At 62.1% G+C, this 18,676-nt stretch overlaps 2 protein-coding genes across 5 annotated transcripts; both read left to right on the forward strand.

Annotated features, from left to right (window-relative positions):
* The first annotated feature begins 1,923 nt into the window (after nucleotides 1-1,923).
* On the forward strand, nucleotides 1,924-5,947 carry TNFRSF13C (TNF receptor superfamily member 13C). Of its 3 annotated transcripts, none has more exons than XM_058741154.1 (4): nucleotides 1,924-2,003; nucleotides 2,108-2,534; nucleotides 2,804-3,130; nucleotides 3,534-5,947. In XM_058741154.1, the coding sequence occupies exons 2-4, from the start codon at nucleotides 2,219-2,221 to the stop codon at nucleotides 3,713-3,715; spliced, it is 825 nt and encodes a 274-aa protein (XP_058597137.1). In that variant the 5' UTR covers nucleotides 1,924-2,003; nucleotides 2,108-2,218; the 3' UTR covers nucleotides 3,716-5,947. The 3 variants fall into 3 exon arrangements, with proteins under 3 accessions (XP_058597137.1, XP_058597138.1, XP_058597139.1); XM_058741155.1 differs by having other exon boundaries at nucleotides 1,925-2,003; nucleotides 2,885-3,130; XM_058741156.1 differs by having other exon boundaries at nucleotides 1,925-2,003; nucleotides 2,888-3,130.
* Nucleotides 5,948-12,985: 7,038 nt separating this feature from the next.
* Nucleotides 12,986-18,514, forward strand: SHISA8 (shisa family member 8). Of its 2 annotated transcripts, none has more exons than XM_058741161.1 (4): nucleotides 12,986-13,506; nucleotides 16,155-16,360; nucleotides 17,252-17,398; nucleotides 17,813-18,514. In XM_058741161.1, exons 1-4 carry the CDS (start codon nucleotides 12,986-12,988, stop codon nucleotides 18,205-18,207), a joined length of 1,269 nt encoding a protein of 422 aa, XP_058597144.1. In that variant the 3' UTR covers nucleotides 18,208-18,514. The 2 variants fall into 2 exon arrangements, with proteins under 2 accessions (XP_058597144.1, XP_058597145.1); XM_058741162.1 differs by having other exon boundaries at nucleotides 16,155-16,285.
* Nucleotides 18,515-18,676: the final 162 nt, after the last annotated feature.

Genomic DNA, 18,676 nt, shown 5'->3' on the forward strand with positions numbered 1-18,676 from the left:
TACCCCTTTGTCCTGGGCACGTGCTCCGGGCACACAGGAGGCACCGAGGGAACGGTCGCTGTCCTTCTCTGGCTTGGGCCCCTGAAGACCACCTCCCTTGCTTTCTGCTGGAGCCGGTGCAGCCACAGTGAGACAGACAGAGGCCCACGCGGCCTGTGCAGAAGTGGCTCACGGAAGTGGCCCCAGGCCGGCCCCACCGGCCCACCCTCTCCTAGGGACGGGGTCCTCACGCCAGGTTCCCACAAGACTCCGTCCGCTCGGCCCGAAGGCGTGAGGTTTAAATGAGGCGTCCGGGTCCAATGTAAGGGCTCTGCGGTCCTGAGAGCGAAAGGTAGTAACGGCACCACTGTGATGAGGGTGGGGATTCCGCCCCCACCTCCCTGCCCCCGCTCCCCTCCAGGCCCCTGGCTCCCCCACCCCCTCACCGCACACCCACACTCGCACCCACACCCACCATCCCGGACCCACTTCTCCTTTGCAGCTGCCCTGCCGCCTACACCTTCCTGCCATGGAGTTGCTGGCCCGTGGGCAGGGGACGGAGAGGCAGTGGGCCAGGGCTCCTGGGGGTCAGCCGACTCAGGGGTCCGTGAGTCCTCAGGGTCCCCTGAGCCAGAAACCTGGGGACCAGCCTTTCTCGCCTCACTCCACAGCATCACTCTTTGCTCCTAAACAACTTCTATAGTTTTACTGTTTTTAAAATTTGTTTAAAGTTTAATTTATTTTGAGAAGAGAGAGAGCACAGGGGAGGGGCAGAGAGAGAGGGAGAGAATCCCAAACAGGCTCCGTGGGGCTTAATCTCCTGAACCCGTGAGATCATGACCTGAGATCAAGAGTTGGATGCTCGACCGACTGAGCCAACCAGACTCCCAGCTCCTAAACAGCTTCCAGATGGTTCCCCTCCCTGGTCCATAGTGTCCTGTCTCCAACTCTGCAGCAGCCAGAGAGAAGGCCCCTTCTAAAGCAGAGTTCAGAGAAGCTCTCCTTTCACTCCAGCACCTCCTGGGGCTCCTCACTGCCCAGGAGCCTGAGGTCTGAGGCCTGGCCCATCTGCCTCCCCCCCCACCAGTCCTTCTGCAGCATCCCCTGGGGCAGTGGCCATGCTGTCCCCTCTCACCTCTCTCTGCCTTTGCCCTTGCCAGTCTCTGCCTGGAAGCTTTCCCTACACCCTTGCAGCTGCTAAAGATCTACTCCTGCCCCCAAGCCCTTGCCCTGTCCCCTGGACAGTAATTCCTGCCTCTGTGCCCCCCACCCCAGACCTGAGTGCTTCGGGGTCTGGTATGGCCCACCAAATCCGTGCTGAGGCTCTCTGCCAGCCCCTGCCCGCAGGGAAGGGGCAGCAGGTGTCAAGGAAGGCAGAGGGGGCCTGTGCGTATGTCTGACGCTCAATCTGAGAGAGCTGTGGATGACAGGTGGGGGAACCCAAACACTGGAGAATAGAGACAGACAGAGGGGACCTCCGTGAGACACAGAGGCAAGCAAGCCAGGATACACACAGCCCTGGGGAAAGGAGTTGGGATGGGCAGGCTGCCCATGGGGTCTTGGTCTGTCTGTTCATCTGTCGGTCTGAGTCTCTCTCCTGCCTAGGATCTGGAGACGGAGCTGTCTGTCCTCGAACCCTCGGCTACCCTCCCCCTATCCTGACTGTGCTCTCTACTCCAGCCAGAGGGTCCCCACTATCACGCAGATCTGACTATGACACTCTCTGCTTAAAGTCCTGCACGGTCGGTTCCCCAGTGCCCTCAGCCAAAGCTCCTTAGCCCTCAGTTGAGGGCCCAGCCTTCTAACCCAGCACTCCCTGGGCCCGTCCACTGTTATGCTCCCCTAGACCCCCCTCCATCTGGCGAACACCTCCTCCTCATCACCTCCTCTACAAAGCCTCCTCCCTCTCTCTCCATGTCTGCTGCTGCTGCTGCTGCTGCGAGGCGCTGTCTTTCCCTAACATTCGAAGAACTGAACCCGCTCTGCCCTGGAAGATCAGGAAGTTCCCCCAGAAGAGGAGGCAGGTGAGGTGGGGGGGACATGGGGGTTGGGGATTGTCTGGGGCTGTGGGCTGGCCTTGGGGAGAAGGACAGGGGAGGCCACCCAGAGGTCTGTGTCCTGACTACAGGGGCCCATCCTTTGCCGTCCGAGAGAAGGCCCCCATCTGAGCCCAGCACGGTCCCAGCGCCCAGCAGAGGGCGGCCCGCCCAGCATCTGGGGGTGATGGTTGAGTGGTTGAATGGAGGAACCACAGGTAGAAGAGAAGGTGTGGGGTGCAGGGCCTCGGGGCCCTGGCGGAGAGTGGTCCCACCCCAGCAGGCGGGAGGGCGGGGCACAGTGGGTGGGCCCCTCCCGGTTTCCTCCTCTGGCTGCTGAAGCCAGACTCAGTCCCGGCTGTGTGCGAGGCAGCATGGGCAGCCAGAGGAGAGGTGCCAGGAGCCTGCGGGGCAGGGAGGGGGCGGCCCCCACCAAGTGTGTGGCGGACAAGTGCTTTGACCCTCTGGTCCGAAAGTGCGTGGACTGCAGGCTCCTCCGGACGCCAGAACCCAGACCGGGTAAGAGTCGACCCGCTCTGCCAGCTGGTCAGCGGGGCAGCCCTGGGGAGGGGGAGGAGGTTCCTGCTGCCGCTGCCCCACCGCTGCCAGAGCCCCAGGCACGGCCCCCATCTGCCCCAGGATGGGTGGGGAGGGGGCGACTGGGTCGATGGGGGGCCGTAAGCAGGGACCTGGATGGGGACCAGCGGTCACCACGTGGCCCTCACCGCCCCCTCTCTTTCCCTTCCCCTGTCCACCCCGCCCGGCCCTCCCTCCCCTCCCCGGCCCAGCCTCGCCTCCTTCCGACCCTCCCCCTCCCCGGCCGTCCCTGCCCCCTGCCCCCTGCTCTCTCTCCCCGTCCGCTCCGCCAGCAGCCGGGCCTGGCAGCCTGGCGCCGGGGACCGCGCTGCAGCCGCAGGAGTCGGTGGGCGCGGGGGCCGCCGCCGAGACCGAGGCCGAGGCCGCGCTGCCTCTGCCCGCGCTGCTCTTCGGCGCCCCCGCGCTGCTGGGGCTGGCGCTGGCCCTGGTCCTGGTGGGCCTGCTGAGCTGGAGGTGGCGGCGGCGGCGGCGCCTGCGCGCGGCGGCTCCCCCGGGGGACCCGGACCCGCACCCGCACGGTGAGTTCTGCGGGAGTGGGGGCAGTGGGAGGGAGACTGGACCCCGGGGCAATGTGGAAAGGGGGAGGGGGGGGTGCGCGGGGCACCAGGGCGGGCTCTGAGGACCTCAGGCTGAGTCGGAGTGAGGGACACAGCTGTGGCCTCCCAGAGCCCTCTGAGCAAGAGACACAGGGCTCCCACACTTCTCCCTTCCCCCTGCGCTCCCCGTTTTGCCAGCGCCCTCTGCGCTTCCTGTCCTGAGGGCGATCACGTGCCACCCCTCCCCACCCCTGCAGGGGGGAGTTCATGACTTATCTCTCCATTGGAGCTTCCAGAACAGGAGCTGGGGGGGGGGGGGGGGGGGGGGAAGGCTGTGATGCAACCCTGACCTTGCATTCCCTGCCTCCCCCCCCCCCCCCACCAGAGCCCCTGGACGATGTCATCATCCATCCCCCGAAACCCCTTGATGCCACAGCTCCCGTCTGGCCTCCACCCAGAGAAGACCCAGCCAACACCCCACCTGCCCACAGCGTCCCTGTGCCAGCCACAGAGCTGGGCTCCACTGAACTGGTGACCACCAAGACTGCTGGCCCTGAGCAACAGTAGCGACGGAGGGGGCAGGAAGCGACCCCTGTCCTCCCTGTGAGCTGTCAGCCAGGGGCCTGGAGGTTGGATTCGGCTCTTGACTGCAGTGTCCACCTGCCCCTTTTCTGGGAACCTGGCTGCTCCCCAGCTAACCCTGCAGAACCACAGACTACAGACCGCAGAGTTCAGACGGCAGCGCGTCGTATGGCATGTTAGCGTGTGGCTTAAAACCAGACCATCGCTGGCCACCGTCGAAGGTGGTGGCTGAGCTCCTGTGCCTTTGTGTGGCTGGGGCACTCTGTGTAGGAGGTTTTTCTTTAAGTGCAGGGAAGCCACCGTAAGCCAGAATGAATCTAGGAAAATGACTGAGTAGGAGGATGCTTAATTTGTAGCTGGGTGTTGTATTTCTTTAATACTTGCTCTCGGAGCTGTCCTGCCTTAAAGCTGATGCAAATGGCAGTAATGAGTAACCAACTGAGGGGTTTGCTTCAGGGTTTAATAGAAGGTGATTTTGACAAAGAGCCTGGATTGCGCTGATTCTCGGGTATCTGTACCCCAGGGTCAACCCTGCGCTTGGCCCAGTCTTCTAGGACCTAAGATGCCTTTTTTACCCTCATAGCAGCTTCCAGAGCCCCCAGCTTGCACCGAGAGAGGAGGTATACAGCCCCTCTGGGGCTAGACTGCAAACTCATGATGAAGGCACCCAGACGAAAATCTCCCCAGAGACCCCACCTGGGGTCCCAGCTGCCTTCAAGGCACACTCAGCTGTACCTAGGGAAAGGCCCAGAACCTGCAAGAGGTTCCTTTGTTCAGAAGCCAGAGCGGGGCTGTGGCCTTGAACCAGCGGGACCCGATGCCCCTTGAGCTCCCCTCTGTCTGTGGTCCACCCTCCTCAAGCTAGGCCCCAAGTGCTGGGGTCACTTGGCCATTCTATGCCAGCCCCTGGGATCACCCATTGTCCTAGGGGAATTGCTCCTCCGACAGCAGTGCCCCCTGCTCTGCGGCCCGAGGCTGAGACCATCTCCTCTAGTTGTGGACCATGCTACACTTGGTCAGGTTCTGCCTCTCCTACTGGCCCTCCAACACAGGGTTAGAAACTCCTGACCGGATTGGACAGTCCTTGGGACTTGTCACAGCTTAGCGCCCTCACAAGAAGCGTGGACTAGGAGTCAGAAGACGGAGTTTTGGGTACTCCGTGTCTCACTGGAGAGCCTTGGTCATGCTCTGTTGCACGCATCAGATGCTTTCGGCCCACCTCTCCCTGACCTTCCCGGCAGACCTTCACCCTTCCCGCCCACCCCCCTTCTCAGCCCAGAAGATGGTCTGGAGCCTCCAGGACCCTGACCCTCACACTGAAGTCTTCCTAGCCACTCCCTCCCTGAATGCATCCCAAGTGCCCCTATCCGCAGGCTGCCAGGTGGCTGGGGTAAGGTCAGGTGGCTGGCGGGAGGCAGGAGGGTGGGAAGCAGGCCCAGACATCCAGTCCCCTTCAGCTCGGGATCGGGGAGTCTGAGCTGTTCCTCCTGGCCACTCCTACCTCCCACTCACCTTTTCCACCGCAGTGGGGGACCGGGCCCTGGAGGTAAAACATGTGCGTAAAACCCCTCTGGGGTCCAGACATGCAAACCTCTGGCACCACTGTGTCCCAGTCAAACCCCAGCTTCCCCTCTGGTCTCGGTTTCCGTTTCTGAAAAATGGGGGGTTGGATGCAAAGTGCTCCTCTGGGCTTATGGCCCTTAGAGGAGAAGAACTGGAAAGAACCTTAAAGAATCCTTACCCCCACCTCCCTCCATTTTATAGATGAAGAAATTGAGGCCCAGAAGAAGCAAGTTTCCTGGGAGAAGAACCGGGAGCAGAGGCGGGGGGAGAGGTGGGCAAAGAGGGGGCCAGTCTCCCCCAGGCCCCAGTCGCCCAGGGGCTTCCAGTCCCTGGCTCTCTGTCCGGGCAGTGCTTTCTAAGGAGTCTTCATGAAGTTACTGCATTTGACCTTAATGACAGCACCTGGAGGAGGGCATGGGTATTCGTTTGCTTTAAAAAAGGTTTTTGTGTTTTGTTTTTTTCATTAGAAAAAAAAAGGGACGCCTGGGTGGCTCAGTCGGTTAAGTGTCTGACTCTTGGTTTCTGCTCAGGTCACAATCTCACAGTTCATGGGTTCAAGCCCCACACCGGGCTCCATGCTGTCAGCGTGCTTGGGAATTCTCACTCTCCCTCTCTCTCTGGCCCTCCCCCAGTCACTCTCTCTGTCTCTCTCTCCCAAAATAAATAAATAAACCTAAACACAAAATCGAGACCTGATTTGTTGACATTTTGGAAAGTTCGACAGTGATCCAGGGTGGAGTCTATGGAGAAATGACCCATAACTGGTGGGTTCTCTATGTAATCGTAATTACATAAACTCATATCTTGGCTGCCATATTTGGTGAGTTTTCTCTTGTCTTTAAATACTTTGCAAACAAGATTTTCAATATTTGTAAAGTTTTCCGCTTGAGCCTTTGGTTGCTTTTGGTTTTTGCTGCTGTAGCTGAGGCGGGAGTACCTCCTCGACATAAATCTTTGCCCGAGTTTTTCTAGGGCCCCTGTTGGTTGAATTGATCTGCTGAAAATCTGATTTCCTGAAAATCTAAATTCTGTTCATGTCCACGAACAGGGATTAGATGTCCCATTTTGCAGATAGGAAGAACGAGGCCCGGGAGATGAAGGGATCTGGCCCAAGCTGCACTAAGCAGTGGTGCAGCTGGGCCATACCCAGGCTCCTGTCCGTGTCCAGAAGGTCATTGGCCCAGGTGCCCTCCTTGGGAGTGCTGACTCCAGGGATTGATTCCAGGCTTTACGTCTTGTTTACATCACTGCTCAAAGATTTCTTTCCCAACTGGTCTCTTTTGGCTGTAAGAGGCACCCAAGATAGACTTTGGAAAAACTGCTTGTTGGGTGGGATCCAGCTGCCCCTCCCCCAAGCCGGTGTTTCTGGCCAGTTTTTCCTGAAGGAGGGTCTGGTTTCCCCGGGGTCCCCAGGGCCCAGGCAGGTGGAGGCGGGGTTGGCTCAAGTCTCAGTTCCTCCTGGGGCTTCCTGCAGGCACTTTTCACTTCCTGCCCAGCAGCCCTGGGCTCTGGGCTCCTGGTGGGGGTGGGGAGGCCCAGCTGGGGAGGCCAGGGAGGAAGGACTTGACCCCTTACCTCCCGCTGTCTCAGCAAGGATGGCCCCACACAGCCCTTGCCTTTAGAAGCTGGTGGCATCTCTCTGAGCCCGTCTCATCTAAATGGAGCCCAAGGGCCAACCAGCTGTCCGAGATTAAAGAGGTCATGTGGCAAGTCGGGTCCTCATCCTGGAGTGCCTCCATCCCATCCTTCCCTGGGACGCAGACACTTCCTGCCCGGAGCCCCCAACCCTCAGAATTTCTCCTGGAAAGCTAGTTTCCCAGAGCTGGTCTGAGGCTCTAGTCTCGGCAGTTACCACTCCCACCGCTCATCCATTTACTGTCCCACTGATCACACCAGATCCAAACACACCGGCTCTGTGCCAGGGCCATTCTGGGCAATACCTGGAGGGTGGCCTCAGGCCCCACCAATAGGTCCTAGTGCAGTGGGAGAGATGGAGTGAGACACAGGGACAGGGCTGGCAATCCCTGCCAGACCCAGGGAATGCCCCAAGCAGGGAGGTCATTAATCCAGCATCTAGAGCATGCTTTGGACCGTGGGAGGTATGCCCTGAGTCTTGCCCAATTTTCCTACTGGAATGGAGCAGAGAATGGGCATTCCTGGCCCAAGGGACTGTGGAAAAAGGTACAGAGGAGAGGGCACAGAAGGGGTCAAGAAGCAGGCCACAGGGGCAGGGGGAGCTAGAGGGTTGGGCACCATGGCCTCTGATTGCCAGGTGAGGCTCAGAATCTCCTTGGCACATAAGGGCACCCATCCTCAGGGAACCCAGGTTCTTCTCCAGCCACACCATTTAGCGTCTCACCATTCCCTGTCCCGTTCCCTCTGAGAGCCTCCGGGACCCTTCTGGCACTCCTCTGGCACAGGGTGGGAACTCACTCCCATTTGCTCTTTTGTGGGTGGCTCAGGCAACATTCTTCCTCACTCAGGGCTGAAATCTGACCTCTCTCCAAGCTGTGCCCTCTCCCCAGCTGCCTGGTCCTGACCTGGCGCTGAGGGTGAGGGCCGGGTAGGAACGACTGCCCAGGGTCACGCGAAGAAAGGGTCAGGGAGGAGCCAGGAAGACACATGCCCACGTTCCCAGCCCAAGCTCTTTCCCGGGGCTCTGCAGGGGGGAAGCTGCCCTGGGGACGCTACAGGGGTCCCGGGGCCCAGAGGGCCTCTGAACATCTCCTCCTTCCCTTGAGCTGCAGAGAGTCTGGGATCTAGGAAGATGGCAGCGACTCCAGGGCAGGTGAAAGTCTCCGCGACTCTTGCGGTCAGCCCAGCAGGTGGCACCTCGACCGCCGGCCGCCTGGCTCGGGGAGCTGGGCTGCGGGACGGAGAGGGTGGGACCAGGACGAGAGGCGCGGCTGAGGGCGGGGTCGGGGAGGGAGGAGGGGCTGACGGACCCCGAGTCTCAAGGGAGTAGGGAAGGGGCGGGGCCAGGGCAAGGAGCAGGAGGGGGCTCCGGGCCGAGGGGCGAGGAGAAAGGGCGGGACCTGGTGAACGGCGGGACCAAGACCCACAGCGCCCTCTCCAAGCCCCGCACCTCCACGCTCACGCGGGGCTCCCGTCCTCACGTGTGTCCCGTGCCAGGAGAGGCCTTGGATGCAGGGCATGGCCCCGACTTTGGGGCGAAGTGTCTATGTCGAGGAGCGCAAAACGCCTCCCCCACCCCGGGCTGGGAACCGACTTCAGAATCCTGTCCAGGACCGGCAGGCCGGCGGGACAGGGCGGGCCTGTTCCAGGTGGGTGGACGCGCTGTGTGGCCTCCGCTGAGCCCTGTCCTTAGTGGCCAGCTCCAGATTTGCATGTTCACTGGGGCCTTTGGAGGGTCCTGAAGGGGGAGAGTAATGCGGGTAATTCAGGTAATTCCAGCTGTGATGTCCTGAGCGTGACTCCGAGGCAGGGGAGGGGAGGGTCAGGGAGAAGGTGCGGCGGGACCGGAGGCTACACCCCAGCTCCCGGCACCACTTCCATCGTCCCCCCACTCATGCCGCTCCCTGGCGACCTCAGCCTGGGTGCCCCCTCCCTCCCACAGGCAGCTGGAGCCTGAGTCACGAGCTGCCTCTCGGGGAGACAAAGGAGCCAGGAGCCGAGCCCTCCCCTCCCGACCCCCTCCCGGCACTGGCATAGGCATCTGTGTTAGCAGCAAGTCCTTAGTTCTCTAGAATCTGCTTTTTGGGTAGCCCTCCTTCGTGGAAGAAATGAAAACAAAACGGGCTTGGGAATGTGGCCTTTGAGGCTCGTGGATGGCACCCAGAGTGGCAATCGTCATCTCAGCATGGCGGCAGTGGGAGCCCCCACCTGACTGCACGGACCCGGTGTTTCTCCATCTGGGGCCCATTTGGCTTCTCCCTGCAGCCCTGCTGAAGAGGTGCTAGCAGCCCATCTTGCAGATGAGAAAACTGAGGCCTAGAAAGGTTGAATGGCCATATTAGAGCAGGAATTCCAACCCACATTATCCAAAATGAAGGATAAATAGGCGCTGTCTGTGTGAGGGGCTGGAAAGGCATTCCAGGAAGAGAGAACAGCGTGTGGAAGGCCCGGGGGATTCTGTAAGAGTCAGGGCACACTGAGTGTGTTATCAGGGTGTAGGAGCACTTCCCTGGGCTCTGGGTTGGGGTCCTCCAGCTGCTCTCTCTTTTTATACTAAACTGGCCAGACAGTAGGTTTGGGCCTCACAGCGAAGGTTCCAAGCCAGACCCTGGCCCTTCCTGGCCGTGTGCCATCCACACCAAATCATTTCCCCTCTCTGGGTCTTGGGTTTGTCTCTAGGAGATTCCAATTCCCTGGCCCACCACTGGGCAGACTGGTCACTGACCCACAATCTAAAATGGAGACACCGAGACCCATCCGAGGCTTTCCCTAATGTCCGTGACCTCTCAAGACCTTGAGCCTTGCACAGCCAGAGCCGGGCACCAGGCAAGGGCTCAGCAGCGTAGGAAGAACATGTGTGCACAGGGGCATCCACACTAACACACGTGTGTACTCACTCATGATACATGCCCATGGTGGAAGGAAGGCCCTCGTAATCATGCTCGCACCAGACATGCACTCTGGCTCACATTCGCGAGCACATTTAGACACCCTCACACTCAAGCTGCCAGAACTCAGAGCTGGGGGCGGGGCGGGTGCCCTTCAGGCACAGAGACACACGGCTCCTCTGCCCGCCCCGTGGGGCTCGCTGCAGATGCCAGGGGTTATTTTAAGCCTGGATCAATGGGCGATTTTTGGTGACACAGGCTTGGTGGGGGGGCAGGCAGAGGAAACAAGAGGCAGGTGCCCTGGTGCTGTGCTGTGGAGAGAGACCCCAGCGTCCAGGGAGGACCGCCTGGGCAAAGGGGTCGGTCTTCAGCTGAGCTGCTCCATTTCTAGATCCCCTCGCCCAGCAAATGTGCGGGCACCTGAGAGGCAGTGCCATGCAAATGAATGGCCAGATCCCAGGACTCAACCAGTCAGCTGTGGTCTGTCTCTGCATTTGCCTTCTTCTCCTGTTCCCCCTCCCCGCCCCCAAGGCTGTATGTTCATATGAAGAGGGCATTAAGTGCCTGACATGGGTCCAGTAGATGTAGGCACCTATGGTTGCTGGCTGACCACTGAACCAGACTTGGATAGAGAAGAAGCCATGGGTGTGGGGAGGAGCTGGAGGTTGGACATCAGTCCTGGGGTGGGGGTGGGGGAAATGGAATCCAGCATCCAGCTCCTTCACTGGACAAATGGAGATGGCAATCAACGTGGGGTGGAAGGTCAGTGGAGCACCTGATGATGCAGGACAGTGGGGTAAGAGAGGGGCCCAGGGAGGGGACATAACTCAGGGAAGAGCATTAGGAGTTCAGGGCCAAGTGGGGTCATCCTACCTGGGAAGAGGCCACAGTGCCAGGCGGGCAGAGACAAACCTCTTTAAACCTAGTGCCCAGCAACAGGGCGGGGAAGGGGGAAGAAGCAGTCACCCCAAAGCCCCAGTGACCCAGAGGGCAGCTTAGCAGTGTGTGTGTGTGGGGGGGGGGGCGCTGATACAAATCTGACAGTTTGTGCATTTGTAGGACTACCACTCCCAGAGGAAGCAGGAAAGTCTGCACCAGAAAATATAGCGACAAGTTCTAAGCTGAATAACAAACGGAAAGTTTGACAGCAGAAAGTAAACTAAAGACCAGTCACTGAAAGACAGTATGTAAAATGGGGCATATTTTAGTGCCCCTGGTGATGGGATTAAGGCAATTTCATTTCATTCCTTTGCTTATCTATTTTGTCTCTAAAATTGTAACATAGTCTTCTAAGGGGGTAGGGTCTTCCCACCTGGATCAGAAGAGTGTGTGTTGTGGCTGAAGGGGGAGGGAGCAGGCTGTCTTTGGACAGGGCGCAAGGAATGCCCCTGAGCGGACGGCATCTCAGCCACTAATACCTGAAATTAGCCTGTCAGCCCCTCATCTCCGCAACACAAGGACTTGATCCTCCTTTAAATGTAAATCCTTCTCCCTCTTCCTCCCTCCACTTCCTCCACTTTTATAAGCTGATCCCAGTCGCTGAGTTAAGACATGATGCAAAGGGGAGCAGGAGAGCCCTAGGAGCCCGAATTCTTCATTTTACAAAAACTAAAGACTGAAGTCACTTCATTCATTCATTCAGCAGACACGGTGCTGTGTGGGAACACCGGGGCGAACTGGACGCCCAGCCCTCGATCTCCTGACGATCTCGTCTGGACAGTGGGAGGCACCATATTGACCCTTGCCTCCTGGAAGAGGGGCATTATGAATCCGCACCCTCCCCCCGCCCACCTTTCCGGAAAAGTTTTGATGTTAAGATGAGAAACTGAGGCAGAGAGAAGCAAGGCGCCACCGCTCGGTCACATTTTCCAGTTAAACCCAACTTGGAAAACGCCAAGGGACGGCTCCGTGATAGGTTCAAGCTCCGGACCTCCTTCCACCCCCTTCCCCCGCGCAGGCCAGAGGACCGGAGCGGCCTTGGGGGGGCGGGGCGGAGGGCCGGCCGATGGCCCCGCCCCCTGACCCGGTCCCACCCCCTCTTCTGGGTCCAAGTCCAGCCCAATCTTCTCTCCCTCACACCTGGGGTAGCGAAGCGCTCCTGGGAGAACGCGGACCAGGCCATGCCCATCGCCATAGAAACGGGGACACCCCAGGACCCCAACCCAGGGTCCAAGAGGTTCTGGGGCCAGGGGGCGCGCCCCGGGGTTAAGGCGGTGCCCCAGGCGGCACGTAGGCGGCACTTGTCCTTCTGCAGCGGCTCCGCTCGGGATTTTCTTCCCATTTGAGAGGCGGGAACATCGAGGCGCAGAGAGGGCCAAGGGCCTGCCACATGTCACCCTTCGGTCTCGGTCAGAACTGACAGCAAGAACGGGAAGGAGGAAGAGCGGCGGGGGCGGCAACGACCCTCCGGGGGCCTCTCTGTCCCCTAAGTCCCCGCACCTGTGAAACAGAGGCGCGTTCACGCGGGCCTGTGTCCGAAGTAACAGTCCCGAGAGTCATAAACTGAAGGGTCTGGGGCTCCTAGTTCCGAGGAATGTTTCGGGGACGCCTTCGGGGAGGGTCCCCGGCGGGGCGCCCGGGCTGTGCGGGGGCCCCGCCGCGCCCCCTCCCTCCCTCCCTCCCCTCGCGGCGGCCGCGCTCCTCCCCCGGCTCTGCCTCCCGCCCGCCCGCCCTCCTTCCCTCGCTCCCTCCCTCCCCCGCCCGCCCGCCCGAGCCCGCGCGGAGCCCGAGCCGCAGCCAGAGCGCGGGCAGCGCGGAGCGGGCGGCGGGAAGGCAGCGGAGTCGGGCGGCCCGCCGCCCCCGCCGGGCCCGGGCCACGCACACCCGCCAGGCGCGGGAGAGGCCGGGGGCCGCGCGCGGGCGAGGGAGGACTCGCTGCCCGGCCCGGGGGGCGTCCCGGGGCGAGGACTGCCGGCTCGGGTCCGAAGTGAGTGTCGGCGGAGGACGCGCCCACTGGAGGTGCGGCCCGGCGAGCTCCCGGCCCAGCCCGCCGGGCTCCGGGGTCCGAGGAGGAAGGTGACGGCCGGGGAGGCGCCCGGCGGAGCCAGCGCCCGGGCGGCGGGGCCAGCGCGGCCCCTGAGGGCGCGGAGGAGCTGGCCCGGAGGCCCGGCGGGAGGGAGCCGCGGCGCGCCGCCATGGGCCGGGCGCTGTAGCCGAAGGCGCGGGCCCGATGGAGCGGGCCGGGGCGCGGGGGCTGCGCGGCGGCGGCCGGCCGGGGCTCCGGCTCGCGCTCGGGCTGGCGCTGCTGCTGGCGCGGCCGCCGTCGGGCCGCGCGGGCGCCCCCGAGGCGCAGGAGCCCGCGGCGCCCGGCACGGCGGCCCCGGCCGGGGGCGACCGCTGCCGGGGCTACTACGACGTGATGGGCCAGTGGGACCCGCCCTTCAACTGCAGCTCGGGCGCCTACAGCTTCTGCTGCGGCACGTGCGGCTACCGCTTCTGCTGCCACGACGGACCCCGGCGCCTGGACCAGAGCCGCTGCTCCAACTACGACACGCCGGCCTGGGTGCAGACGGGCCGGCCACCCGCGCGTGCCCGCGACGCCGCCGCGCCCCGGGACCCGGGCCGCGAGCGCAGCCACACGGCCGTCTACGCGGTGTGCGGCGTCGCCGCGCTGCTCGTGCTGGCCGGCATCGGGGCGCGCCTGGGCCTGGAGAGGGCGCACAGCCCGCGCGCGCGGCGCACCGTCACCAGGTGAGCGCGCGCCAGCCGGGGCCCGGGGCCCCCCCCGCCCCTCCTGGACGGTCCTTCCCGAAGGGTGGGCGCCCCCTCGCCAGCCTTCATCCTTCCCGCCCGTCTGTAAATTCTGGTCCTCTCAGCGGCACCCTCCTCCTGGCTTTTACTTCCGCTCTCAGTCGCCAGGTCTGTTATTCTCCCCCCATCCGCCGCCCTCCCCCCCCCCCCCCCCCCACTTCGTGGAGGGAGACAGCTGATACCGTCTCCCCTTGACCTTCCGGAGGGAGCTGGGTGCGGAGCCGCCCTCTCCCGCGGCTCCCTCCTCCTCTGGACTGGTCGCCCCGGACAGAGGGCGCACAAAAACCGCACCCAAGAAAGGGGGTCTGGGGCCTGAGTCCCACTAGTACCGGGTGGGGGCCATAGCATAGGGCGTCCTAGGTCCCCAGAGTAGGAAAGGGAAGGATGGGGCATTTTCTGTAGCTCTCTTGGGTCTCCCTCCTCTTGCTTCTTTCTCCACTTTTTCGCCTCTCCTTCCACTTCCCTCCCATCCCCACCCCCACCCCCACCCCCATAGCTGTGACTCAGGCCTGACCTTCTTTTCCTGGGGAGAAGGCCTCTCCAATCTGCCCTACTCAGTAACCAACCCCCCCCCCCCACCCCCAGGCAAGCGTCAGGGTCTCTCCCTGTGTAGAAAGAGGCCTGAGACGTGGGGGACACAGATTTGTTGCCGCTGAGGCCAGGACCGGTGCTGGCTGAGTCTGAGCTTTGTGTGAAGCGGGGGTCTATAGGACCCGGGTTCCCTTTCTCAGCTAGAATGGGGACTCTGGGATTCTGTGTCCTCACCCTGAAACTCTCACCGACACCCACACACTCACACACTCACATCCCCCCAGCCACCCCCATGTCTTGGGGCCTGTGCCCGCCTCACCTACCCAGATCTGGGCTCCTTTTGGATATGCGACAGGCTGGTATTTACAGGTGACAATAGAAGCCCCCAGGCCTGGGTGCTTCCCACCTCATAGACTTGAGGGCCAGGGGATGAGGGCTTCCTAGGCACTCCGCAGCACCTCTGTCTCCCAGACCACCTAGCCCACCCCCTACTAGACAGCTGTAGGGCAGAGCTGGGGGTGCTGGCCTCAGCTACTGTGCTGCCTCGGGCGGTGTGGAGGCTCTCATCCTGGCTTCTGGATGCTACCGGGGGCAGGCCCTGAGTTTGGAGTCCCTCATGCAGGGCCAGGAGGAGAAGACAGGGCATGTCCTTGATTACAACGGGGCAGCAGGAGCTGAGGGCCGTGGTGGTGCAGAGCGGTGGCTTGGGCAGTCTAGCTGATGTGTCCACCTAGAACCCACTTCATCCACAGGGGACAGTGAAGCAGGTCTGGTGATGCTTTAGGAAGAGCTGGCCCACTCCCGATGTGCTGTGTGGCCTAGGCCAGTCCCTTCCTCTGTCTGGGCTTCAGCTCCCATATGCCCTCTTTTTTCTCCTCTGGGGAGACCTGAAGCCCAACTTGAGCTCATGTGTGGGCATGTGCTGAACCGCCGCCCTCTCCCCAAGTCTCACCCTTAATTCTGCCGTGTTGAGGTCGACGGTCAGCGCCCCTCCAGCTCAGAGGGCTTAGAAGGGAGTTGGAGTCTGTCCCTAGAGAAAGCTTGTGCTGAGGCCCAGAGGCATGAAAATTACTCAGGTGTTTGGGAGAGCTGGCAGGTGCGGGCTTGCACAGAGATGAGGCCACACGGGTGGGCAGCTGAGGAGTGGGCAGGACTAGGAGGCTTTCAGCCAAACAGTACCTACCCTAGGTGTTGCACCTCTCGTGTGCTTCTTCATGAAGCAGCCATCTGAGTCCTCAGCACCTCGGTCTCCCCCACCCCGCCCCGCCGAGGTGGGAAGGTCAGAGTGAGCCAGAAGAAAATCGTGGATTCTGGGCACCAAAGGCAGCTGGCCTGAAGGCTGTGTCTGGCTGTCTGCAGGGAAGGCTCAGTCAGACGCTGTCACAGCTGGGTGGGGCTGGGTGTCCTGGTACCAGGCAGGTGGCTGCCCAAGGTCACATAGTCTTTGGCGCTAGGCTTCCACCCTGGGCTCTCCTGGCTCCTCCCTCCCCTTACGTCTGTTCTCCCCTCCGTGCCTCTGTGACAGCTTTGTCCCGGGGACTCGGACTCGGCAGAAGCCCCTGCTGCAGGAAGGGAATTAGGTTAAGCAGATCAGGAAGGCTTCCTGGAAGAGGAGGGATTCTGGTGGGGTTTGAAGAATAAGTAGGAGTTTTGCAGAATGAGATGGAGGAAAAGATTGTTGGCCCAGGGAGCAGTGCAAGCAAAGTCCAGGAGCCTGATGCACTTGCAGAGCTTTCGTTGGGAGAGGAGGCTCCACTCGGAGTGTCTCGGAGAATGGACTCTGGGAGCGGGGGAGTCTTTGGAAAACAAGGTAGCCCTGGTGACATGTGACCCCATTAGAGTTTCCTCACCTGCTCTGGAAGTGGCCATGTGTTGGGGCCACAGGTCATGCCTGACAGTGGAGACTAGATGTGTGAGAACAATCACAGGGAAGAAGGGAGGCCAGATGGGTTGAAAGGGTGACAGTGGTGGGAGGGCTGGCCTTGGGTAGGCCAAGGCCTGGCCAGTGGGGAAGCAGGAGGTTGGGGGGACTGCCTCTTATCACTCTTTCCCCACAGGACACTGACAGAACTTCTGAAGCAGCCGGACCCCCAGGAGCCGCTGCCTCCACCTCTGGGCCCACCTCTGGGTAGCTGTGTCCAGGTGCAGATGGGGGATGGCCTCCCCAGGGGCTCCCCCAAGAACACAGGTGTGCAAGCTGGTGGGCCAGCATATGTCGATCCACAGCACAGGCCTGGGAGCAGAGGAAGGGGTGTGTTGAGGGGTAAGAGGCTCTTAGCTCTTTCACAATTGGAACGAGCTGCCTGCCTCTGCAGGCGTGTGAGTCGGGGCTGGGCAAGCCGGTCAGCTCCCCTTGGTGGAGGGAGACCCTCCGAGGTGTCCAGTAGCTTCCGGTCAAGGGGACTCTGTGAGGAAGCTTCCAGATTCAGGGATCTGGAATCAGGCTGTGGTTCTAGGCCTTGGCTCAGTGCCCTGGGGTCAGCTTCGCACCAGCCTGTGGACGCCTGTGGGCCTTTTCCTCCAGGCTGGAGCTTCCCTCTTGGGCTCTAGCCGGTGAGGCGGCAATCCCGCTCCCCTCCCCTGTATGGGTTCTAATTTTCAGACATTAACTCCATCTCCTGAGAAGCAGGTCCTGGGACCCGATGCCTGGCCCAAGCTGAACATGCTGAGGAGTCATCCGTCAGGCTAGCACCCACTCAGGGCTGGCTGCTTTTTTTTTTTTTTTTTTTTTAATTTTTAAATGTTTATTTATTTTTGAGAGAGACAGAGACAGACTGTGAGCAGGTTAGGGGCAGAGAGAGAGGGAGACACAGGATCCGAAGCAGGCTCCAGGCCCCCGGCCGTCAGCACAGAGCCCGATGCGGGACTCGAACTCACGAGGTGTGAGATCATGACCTGAGCTGAAGTCGGAGGCTCAATCGACAGAGCCACCCAGGCGCCCCAGGGCTGGCTGCTATTAATCGCGTTATTCTGAGCCAGGCCCTTTTCCAGGCGTTGGCGATTCTGCCATCGGGTTAGGTTTGGCTCTCAGTCCCGCCCAAGTAACCATCCCCCAAGTTCTCACTGGGGAGGGGGCCGCGAAGAGGTGGTCGTGCAGGTGGAGAATGTCCTCCTGTCAGCAGGCCGGGTCTCCTCTTCCCCCTCCCCGCTCCAGACAAGAAACGCCCCAACAACGTGCCCCTGGGGTCAGCGACACCAGGACCCCTGCGTGGCCCCAGGCTGCAGGACGGCGGCAGCATGACGCTGCAGAGGGACTACGCCAAGTACGCCACCCTCAAGGCAGCCGCGCTCAAGGCCGCAGGTGAGTGGCCGGGTCTGTGCGGGAGCGCCGGGCGCCCCGGGTATCCAAGCTCCTAGATGACAAGGCTTGGGTCCTGGTTCGAGTTCCACAGTTGCCAGCCTTGCGGGTCAGCGCTCCAGCCAAATATTGTATCGGGCCTACGCAGCCAGTCGGCTCCCGCGCCTCGGCCGTGTCGCGCACCCTCGCCGGGCCACCAGGCTGTACCCCACCGAGCCCGGGGCGTGAAAACCCGCGTCTCCCAAGGCGGGTCCCGGGCCTGTCCCGCCCGCGAGGCCTGACTTTCCCTGTCCCACCCAAGAGAGGGCTAGGCCCCGCCCCTGAGGCGTGGCTTCTCCCTGCCCCGCCCCGGGGCCGCTGGGACCCCGCCCCCCGGCCCTGACCTCGCCCCTTGGCTCGTCCCCACCATCCCCGCAGAAGCCACCCCGCCGGACTTCTACCAGCGGTTCCCCGCGACCGAACCTGCCCCGCTGACCGTCCCGGCGCGGCCCCAGCGGCCCCGCGAGGACTTGCCGGCGCTGCTCGACGCCTGCCCCTGGGCCCCGCCGGGCTACGCGCCCCCCGCCGGCCTTGCTCCTTCGGGCCACTACAAGGCCTGGATCGCCGGCCGCCTGGCCCGGCCCGCCCCCCGCGGCCACCTGGCGGCTCAGGCCTCCCCCGCACCCCGGCGGCCCGGCCACGCGCCCCGGCGCCAGTTCAGCGTGGAGAAGCCGCCCGAGGCCTTCGGCCCGCAGCCCCCTGGACTTTACGGCAGTGCAGGCCGCGGGCCCCGGCACCTGAGCACCAACAGCAAAGCTGAGGTCACCGTGTGAAGACAGCCGCTGGTTCTCCCGAATCATCGCAGTCTCCGGGGCGCCCTCATCTGCCTGGAGGCCGCCGTGGGCCGGTTCCCGGGGCCCATACCGTGGGGGAGGAGAGGCGCCGGCCGTTCCTGCCCTCATGCCTGCCCAAACTGGACTGGGGCCTTGGAGCCTGCAGGGCTAAGAAGGGGCCCGCTGGGTGAGGCCAGTGGTTCTGTCCTTGGGGCCTTAGGGCCAGGGTTCCTCGTGTAAATATAAAGCCTTTTCTGTGGCTCCCATCCCTGAGAATAAAGGAGCCCCAGCTTGGCTCTGAGAGGCACGGATGGTGGAAGCTTTGGTCATTGACTGGACAGACGGCGGTACGGGCAGAGGGCACAGCGTGTGCAAGAGCAAAGGACTGCTCCTGAGAGCTGGCGGGCAAGTGTCCTGGGAGCCAGGGAGAGGTGGCTGGAGAGGGTAGTCAGGGCTGAATGTCAAGCTT

Source organism: Neofelis nebulosa, chromosome 8, assembly GCF_028018385.1.
Source record: "Neofelis nebulosa isolate mNeoNeb1 chromosome 8, mNeoNeb1.pri, whole genome shotgun sequence".
NCBI lineage: Eukaryota > Metazoa > Chordata > Mammalia > Carnivora > Felidae > Neofelis > Neofelis nebulosa.